At 43.1% G+C, this 9,479-nt stretch overlaps 1 protein-coding gene and 1 non-coding gene across 8 annotated transcripts in view; one reads left to right on the forward strand and one right to left on the reverse strand.

The window, feature by feature from the left end:
- TRPM6 (transient receptor potential cation channel subfamily M member 6) overlaps positions 1-9,479 on the reverse strand; it is a 181,359-nt gene that overhangs the window by 126,283 nt on the left and 45,597 nt on the right. Inside the window, exon 1 of one of the 7 annotated variants that reach the window (XM_045781027.2) lies at positions 8,953-9,185. The exons of the other annotated variants lie outside the window; for them this stretch is intronic. Coding sequence (XP_045636983.1) covers positions 8,953-8,970 — 18 coding nt within the window. The 5' untranslated portion in view covers positions 8,971-9,185. Of the gene's footprint in view, positions 1-8,952; positions 9,186-9,479 lie in introns of those variants that run through there. 7 annotated transcript variants of the gene reach the window in all.
- Positions 2,447-2,519, forward strand: TRNAW-CCA (transfer RNA tryptophan (anticodon CCA)). The gene has a single exon. It is a non-coding gene; the product is annotated as a tRNA-Trp (tRNA).

Raw genomic sequence — 9,479 nt, forward strand, 5'->3', positions numbered from 1 at the left:
ATGGGCAGGGGGTGAGGGGGCATTGTTTTGTTTTTAAAAATCATTTTAAGGCTGACATTAACAGTAGTGACAAAGATTGGAGAGGATTAACTGATCTAGAATCTATAAAGTACACTATGGGCTTAAATTCTTCTGGGAGTAAAATTCTCTTTTCCAAGATTACAAGATTTAATTTACAAAAACTTCTTGGCTCTTTTCGAGATCAATGGAGGACATCTATTTTCTCCAGAAAGAAGGAAGATATTTCCATATTCAAAGACCAACCTGCTCCACTAAAAGATAATACGCCTTGCTCATTCTGTAAGATAATATTAATAGCAGCTATCTTAGTCAGTTTGGGCTACTATAAACAGAATACCATACACTGGGTAGTTTATACAACAGACATTTATTTCTCACAGTCCTGGAGAACAGAAGTCCAAAATAAGGGTGCCCAGATGGTCAAGTTCTGGTGAGAGCCATCTCCCTGGTTTACAATGGTTACCTTCTCACTGTATTTTCATATGCTAGACAGAGATCATCTCACCGGTGTGTCTTCTTACAAGGGCATCCATCCCAGTCATGAGGGCTCCACCCTCAAGACCTAAGTACCTCCCAAAGCCTTCACCTCCAAATGCCATCCCATAGGAGATTAGAACTTCAACATACACATTTTGGGAGACACAAACATTCAGTCCACAGAAGCAGGGTAACAATTTATTCAGCACTTTCTGTGTACTCACCTGCACAATACGAAGTACTTTATTATGTTAACTGCCCAAGACGATGTGGAAAGTAGTCAGTTATTATCTCCATTTTACAAATGAAAACACTGAGTCAGAGAAGTTGGAACAATTGCCCCAAAACACAATGGCTCATAAAAGTGACACTAGGATTCAAACATGGCAGTCTGACTCGAGTTCCCGCCCTTAACAACTTCAGTTCACTATCACTTACCTACAGAGCTTTCACCTATCACAACTCCTGAAGCTGTAGACTTTTATGGTTTACAAATCACTTTCCTGAACATTTGTTCCCTACATGAATCCCATGAGGTTCCTAGTAGATAATATGAGTAAGATCAAGCATATGAAATGCCCAGAAAAATCCCTGCTATATAGCATGCTTTCTGTGAGTATCCTCAGACCCATAGAGAAATATCAAGAGGGTCGTGAATCCCTGGAAACTGTGTACAGTAGTCCCCCTTTGTCCATGGTTTCAGTTACCTGCAGTCAACCGCAGTCTAACAAACCATCAGAAGATCAGTAGCAGCCTAACGCTTTGTCACAATGCCTCCATCATTCATCTCACTTCGTCTCACATCATCACAAGAAGGGTGAGTACAGTACGGCAAGATATTTTGAAAGAGACCATACTCACATAACTTGTATTACAGTATATTCTTGTAATTGTTTATTATTAGCTATAGATAGCCATCTCTTACTATGCCTAATTTATAAATTAGACTTTATCATAGGTATGTACACGTAGGAAAAAAACAGTATGTATTGGGTTTGATACTATCCACAGTTTCAGGTATTCACTGAGGAGTCTTAGAACATACCCCCCTTTTGTTAATTGAATTAAAATAAAAATAAATAAATAAAAAGAACATATCCCCTTTTGTGTGGACGTGAAATGTGCACTTCTCAGGAGAAAATCTGAAGGGCTGCGTCAAAAATAAGTGCCACACGAAGGATCTGAACAAACGGTTCTCCAAAGAAGACATACAAATGGCCAATAAACACATGAAGATCCTTGACATCATTAGTCACTGGGGAAATGCAAATCTAAACCACAGTGAGATACCTCTTTACACCTACTAGGATGACTATAATCAAAAAGTAAGATAAGGGATGGGAGAAATTGAAACTGTCACATACACTGCTCATGAGAATCTAAAACGGCATAGTCTCTCTGGAAAACAGTCTGGCAGTTCCTCAAAAGGCTAAACATAGAATTACTAAGTCCACTTCTAGGTACCTACCTAAGAGAAATGAAAATATATGTCCACACAAAACCCTGTATACAAATGTTCACAGCATCATTATTCATAATACCCAAAGATCCAAAACAACCCAAATATCCACCAACTGATGGACAAATAAAATGTGATATGGGCTATTATGCAGCAATACCCAAAAAATGAAGTACTTATACATGCTACGTGGATGAACTTTGAAAACCTTATGATAAATGAAAGAAGCCAGAGAAAAAGTAATACATATTGTAGGTGTCCATCTATATACAATGCCCAGAACAGACAGATCTATGGTGGTAGAAAGTAGATCAGTGGTTGCCTAGGGCTGGTGGGGATAGAGAGACTAGGGGTTGACAGCTAAGGGGTGTGGGGTTTCTTTTAGAGATGACAGCTATGTTATAAAATGGACCGTGGTGATAGATGTACGGTCCTGTGAATATACTAAAAGCCATTACATTGTATACTTTAAGTAGGTGAATTAGGGGTGCCTGGCTGGCTCAGTTGGTAGAGTATGCGACTCCAGATCTCAGGGTCGTGAGTTCAAGCCCCACATCAGGCATGAAGACTACTTATAAATAAATAAATAAATAAATAAATAAATAAATAAATAAATAAAGAGGTGAATTATGTGATATGTGAATTATATCTCAAAAATTTTTAAGTGGGGGGGCGCCTGGGTGGCACAGCGGTTAAGCGTCTGCCTTCGGCTCAGGGCGTGATCCCGGCGTTATGGGATTGAGCCCCACATCAGGCTCCTCCGCTATGAGCCTGCTTCTTCCTCTCCCACTCCCCCTGCTTGTGTTCCCTCTCTCGCTGGCTGTCTCTATCTCTGTCAAATAAATAAATAAAATCTTTAAAAAACAAAAAAACAAACAAACAAAAAATTTTAAGTGGGGAGCAGCACAGGGAAAGAAAAAGACTGATTCATCACAGAAAACCGTGATAGTCCCCCCCTTATCCATGGGAGATACATTCTAAGACTCCCGGAGGATGCTGGAAAGAGCAGATAGTATTGAATACTATGTATGCTCTATTTTTTTCCTGGACACACATGCCTATGATAAAGTTTAATTTAAATTAGGCACAATAACTAATAATATACAGTTACGATAAGGTACGTAAATGTGGTCTTTCTCCCTCAAAACTTTATTGTATTGTACTCTCCTTAGGACCATGATGATGATGTGGGATGCTAAAAGGCCTATGTGATGAGATGAAGAGAGGTGAATGAGCTGAATGACGAAGGCATTATGACGCAGAGCGAGACACTGGACTTCATGATGATCTGTTGGAAGAGGGATCAACTACTTCCAGACTGTAGTTAAGAAAACTGCAGAAAGCAGAACCACAGATAAGAAGGTACTGTATTTAAATAAGTAACAGCCCACAGGCAGAGAGCAGACCACAGATGTGTTTCATTCAACCAATAAAGCTTTTCAAAAATCTTCTTAAGCAACTACTGAAATGTAAAAACCAAGAGGTTTCACATTCTAGAAAGAATCTGTATATCTACATTTTCTATAATAAGGAAGGGGTGGGGGGGGACACAGAATCTGGCAACACTCGGCTTGCATTTCAACTTGGCAACAGTCAGTTGGGGCCAACTGTGGGCTGCCATGTTTAGTCAGGGCTTACACTGACCAGTAAACCTGAATACCCCCCACCTCCGACCCCCAGCAGGCCTGGTTTTTGAGTTTCTGAGCTCCTGATCTATTGCTTTCGTTAGATTTTCAAAGGAAAACACATTCAAAACACATTCACAGCTCTTAGAGGGAGGTGGCCAGTGAATGGTGGCTATTTGCTTTATGGTTAAGAAAACTGAGGTAGCTTGCCTAAGGCAGAAGGGCATGCAAGCCAGCAGTAAAACTACCTTTTCCAACTATTCCTTTTATTACTCTTCTCACCTTCCTGCTGATACTTCTAGAGACTTAATTACCACATTCTGCCCCTTTTATGATTACAACTAAGGAAAATCAGTGATAAAGAACATGCCAGACATTCCAAATGGTGTGTTATTATCAGGCTCTATGATCTAATCACAAGGAAAGTTTTGCCTAGCCCTAAGTGTCTTTAGTTGGTATGGGCAATTCGAGGAGGCCCTCCCATGGGATATGTGGTCCATATCCCAAAACATTCCAATACTAGGAAAGATAAAAAGAATGTTAATCTTGCACACATGGCAGGGGGATAAAATATCCAAGAAAGAGTATTTTCTCCAAGGTCACCCCTCACACCTATTACAGAAAGCAGAAGTTTCTCACAGACAGGGATGTTTCCACCCCTGGACCAGGTGGTTTGCTCACGTCAAAAATGACCATTATAAGAAGCTCTGAATCTACAAGCAGCAAAGTGAGCAGAGAACTTTGGTTGCCCATAGTCATTTATCCCACTGGGCTTTGAGTTTGCCAGGAAGAAAATTCTGGGTTTTTTTGGCAGGAGGAGGGAGAGAGAGAATCCCAAGCAGGTTCCAGCCCAACAGTGCAGGGCTTGATCTCACAACCCGGAGATCATGACCTGAGCCGAAACCAAGAGTCGGACGCTTAATGGACTGAGACACCCGGGGCCCCTGGAAGAAAATTCTGTAGGAAGGCCATAGATAGTTTACAGAGAGGTAGAATAGAGCACAACCAAATTCACCAGACTGATCTCTCCAGCCAACACGCACAGCACCGCTGCAATCCTGGGATACCTGACCGTTATCTAGTCCTGGAACGTTTCAAGAACCGGAGCCAGCATACAGCACAGGGTCAATCCACAGAGGGCTATAAAGCAAACGCCGACAGGGAAAATGCAGGGAAACCAATGCTGCGGAAGGCACCTGCCTGTGCTACCAAGTAAACATCTTCGTGTCCCTTGAAATGGATCGGGAGGCTCTCAAGAGGCACATGCCTACAAACCCAGAAAAAGAATGTAACCCCTAAGCCAAACAAAACTACCCCTTCTCACTGCTCCCAATTGCATAACTGGTCACGGCACTCTGAAATAGTCTCAGAGTTTATCTGCACTATAAATAACTGAGGACCTCTTCCCCAGAGATATGGAAATACCATGGAAGAAAGAGAAAGCAGCATTAGTCCACCCCAACAAGGAGACCTGCCAAACGTTCTGGTGCTAAGCGCATCAAAAGAAAGTTCCCAGGGCAATCCGCTGCTACACCCTCTGCATGCCCTGGAAACCATGGATTCCAGGTAGTAGCTGAACCCAGCTGCAAGTAGGTTTAAACACCCTCACCAAATTATAGGAGGAATCCCATTATGGAGTTTGTGTGAAAACTTCTGGTTTTTTGTCTTTTTATTTTATTGTGGTAAAATACACATAATATAGAATTTACCATCTTAACTATTTTTTTTAAAGATTTTATTTATTTATTTGTCAGAGAGAGAGACCACAAGCAGAGGGAGTAGCAGGCAGAGGGAGAGGGAGAAGCAGGCTCTCTGCTGAGCAGGGAGCCCAACTGCAGGGCTCAATCCCAGGACTCCAGGATCATGACCTGAGCTGAAGGCAGACGCTTATCCCACTGAGCCACCAAGGCGCCCCCCATCTTAACTATTTTTAAGTGTGCAGGTTAGTTTTGTCAAGTATATTCACATATTTGTGCAACCAATCTCCAAAACTTTTCATCCTGCAAAACTGAAACTTTACACCCATTAAATAACTCATTTCCCTCTCTCTCAGCCTCTGATGACCTTCATTCTACTTTTTCTTTCTATGAATTAGACTACTTTATATACCTCATATAAGTGAAATCATACAATATTTGTCTTCTGATGATTGCCTATTTTACTTAGCATAACATCTTCAAGGTTCATCCATGTTGTAGCATGTGTCAGAATTTCTTTCCTCTTTAAGGCTAAATATTCCAGTGTGTGTGTGTGTGTGTGTGTGTGTGTGTGTGTGTGTGTGTGTATTTATCCATTCAGAAAATCTATTTCTATATCTCAGGGGTGTGATGAGGTTGCTCTGGTGACACCCAAGTTATGCAGTTCAATTTATAATGGTCATGATTTTATACCGAGAAAGAAAAAGAGAGACAGAGAAAGCCTTGATTGTGTGATGTTTGTATTCCAGGAGAAGAAAAAAAGCTAACCAAAGCAGCAGTGGGGCTCAATTCCGGCATCGAGAAGCATCACACCATTCCTTTCCAGCTCGAAAATAAGTTTTGTTCACTATATATTCCCAAGTTCTGGAACAGGTCTTAGCACACAGTTGGCACTCATAAATTCATAAATACCTGTTGACTGAATGAATCCGAAGAGTGACTGAATGCTCCAAATCCAACAGTCTGAATACCTCCGGATTGGACAGAGATGAGGATGAGGGATAGAAAGGGAACTTTCTGTTTGAATTTCTATTTTTTTTTAAGATTTATTTATTTATTTATTTAACACAGATAGAGACAGCCAGCGAGAGAGGGTACACAAGCAGGGGGAGTGGGAGAGGAAGAAGCAAGCTCATAGCGGAGGAGCCTGATGCGGGGCTCAATCCCATAACGCTGGGATCACGCCCTGAGCCGAAGGCAGACGTTTAACCGCTGTGCCACCCAGGCGCCCCTGAATTTCTATTAATAGTGTTTGAATGATTTACCACAAGCACTTATTTTTGCATTGTTAGCAGAATTTTTTTTTAAGGGAGAAAAGTCTGAGAGGGTACTCTGTCATAACAATACATCAATTCAATATATCTTATGTGTAACCCTTTCTCAGAGAGCTACTGGAAAAAGTGCTCCACTTAAATGATGGGAAAAAAATCAAGAAGCCATGGGATATAAGAAACAGGAACCAGCATAACAGAGGAAAAAAGGAATCAATCCCTATGACGATGCTGCAGACAGAGCCCAAAGTAACAGCTGTGTATCCAACGTCAAGACTGGAAAGGTCTGGACAGGCAAAGCACATCAGAAAGCTGTACTCAAGATAAAATTGGTTAAAATAGGTATTACACTGGATCATCCTAAGAGATGATTTAGGCAACTGGCAAAGAACTTGTTAAATTAGTGAAAACTCCACAGAAAATTCTGGAAACACACACAGAAAGACAACTCTGGGGGAAAACAAAAGTTAGAAAGGGGGAGTAATCATACACTACATAACTCAGCTTTTAATAGTGTGTGTGTTCCAGGAAGGCATAATAATGTTGACCGGACTAAATATTGACCTAACTAAAAATTGTGGATAGCTATATTCTGTAGATGTTAGGAACAGGAAGGACCATGTGAATGGTAGATACAGGAATGCAAAAGAAATCTAAATCCTTATATTCCATCTGAAAAGGTAATGCATGACTACACCTGAAAAATCAAGAAGGAGCCACATAAGTATTATTTAGAGGCATGAATAAGTATCAACAAGCTAAAAGAGATGAACATGATCGCTCTTTTAGAGAAGCAGGAAATGATGGAGGCTTCTGCTGTTTTTAGTAACAAACCTTATGGAATTATTGGACTCTGACCTATATGTATATACAACTTCAATAAAGCAAAGAAGTAAAAAAGAAAAAAAAGCACAACTGAGACCTACTTTGAATATCTTACCAAACAATGATTTTTTTATTTAATAGGAAAGAGTTGCCATGTAGATTTCTGATGGGACACAAAGAAACAACTGAGTTACAGGTAGGATGGACATTTGGGAGTTCCAACACTGGACGAGTCTACAGAAGTGTAATGAAAATCACTCTAAGACCGTTTGGCTCTTCAGCCTCTCCTGAGCATGATCAAAAATCCAGTGCAAAAGAAAAAGAGGCAAGACATATTTCAGGTCGTTGATAGTTTTGGAATAGACGTCCTGCCAAAAACATGAGCCATGAGAGAAAACTGTACATAGTCAAGATAAGACCCAAATTTGTGGCAAATCACCAATGTGCTATATGGGTCTTTTCCTTCTCCTCCAGGGTACTATCAACTCAAAGTGCTATTCATACCCTTGTCTATCAAGGCAAGCTTCATACTAGAGTACTAGTCCCTAATTTTGGTCCCCAAAAGGCGGCTCATGCTGAGTCCTATCTCAAATAATTTACAATCCCTGGAAGATAGGGGCTGGTGGGGGTAGGGAGATAAGGAACCTCCAGACCCTTACAGCCAAACCCAGGTGTCAGTCTAACCAGAATATTTAAAGCTTTACCAGTTGTGGTAGGATCCAAAGGAGATGAAAAAGTCACAACAAAATTTGTCCACTAGGGGAAAGAAAGTGAAGAACTCGGCTCCCGCTTTGGCAGTTAGGGGTGACCCACCTTCTCCCTAGGAACAAATGATCAAAATCCTATGTGTGGATAGAATACTCGCATTCTTAGTGTTTTAAAGCACTGCCCTCGGTTCAAATATCTATTTTCCTCCTTCAGCTTCATTTTCCTCACCTGTAAGCCAGTGGGGTGGGATGAAGGGAGGGGTGATGATAGACCTCGCAGGGTTATTGCCAAGATGAGGTGATAACAATCACAAACTTTTGCACCCAGCTAAGTATGTTAGGCATTATTTTCTAAGTGCCCGGCATATAAGGCATCTGATTTAATCTGCAAATTATAAATATTATCATCCCACTTTCCAGATGAGGAAGCTGAAGCACACAGATGAAGTAACTTGCTCAGAATCATAGTTAGTGGTGGAGCGGGTATGCTAATTCCGGTGATCCGGCTGGCTCCAAAGACAGTGCTCTTAACAACCAGTCTCTACCGAAACACATGAAATACGATGCGCACAATACATGTTATGTATTCACACACAGTGTGCCAGTCCAGACAAAGTAGGTAAGCGATAGCCAGCCAGTTCCAGGCTTGGCTGCCTTATGAGACCAAGGCATGACCAGGGTCTCCACTCCTCTCCCTAAGTCCCCAAGCTCACTTCTTTCCCAGGCGTCCCCAGCGGCTGGGGGAGCCCTCCCTCTCCAAGCCCCCAGCACTTCCTGTCGCGCTCCCGGCCACGAATGGAGAGGAGCCCGTCCACAGGTCCCGGAGGCGCCAGGTAAGGGATGAGCGGCCGGTGGGGGGCCGGAGTTTACCTTGACCTGCACTCTCATCGCTCCGGGACTCCCGCGCTGGGCGCACACGACCGCCTGGGCACTTCTTCCGCGGCCTCCGGGAACCGCGGCGCCCCAGGCTCGTCCGGGTCCTCGCCAGCCAGACGTGCCCCTGGGCGCTCCGAGCTGCGCCTTCTCTCCTCCCTGCGCCCGGCTCACGCCACGTCCGGTCTCCCCTGCCGCCGTCCCCGAGCGGAACCGGAGAGCTACCTCCTCTCCAGGGACGTGTCCCCACCGTGCTAAGCTGAACCCCGGGCCCCGTTAGGTTTCCGCTCTGACACCACCTCCGCGCTGGCCCCATTCCAGCTCCTGGAACGGGGACTGCGGGACCTGCCCTTTCGTGGGTGCCCTACGTTAGCCGAAACCTCAGAGATGATAATCAGCTTCAGGTGGGGACCCGAGAACGGGAAAGCAGGTGTTTCGTAAGTCCCGGCTCTTCTAGATCCTAGTTAGATACGTGCGACTGGCCCCACCCACAGCCGCCTAGGGCCCTGGGTGCAGATCAGGTA

This window comes from Ursus americanus, chromosome 34, assembly GCF_024610735.1.
Source record: "Ursus americanus isolate L20-20 chromosome 34, mUrsAme1.1.p, whole genome shotgun sequence".
NCBI lineage: Eukaryota > Metazoa > Chordata > Mammalia > Carnivora > Ursidae > Ursus > Ursus americanus.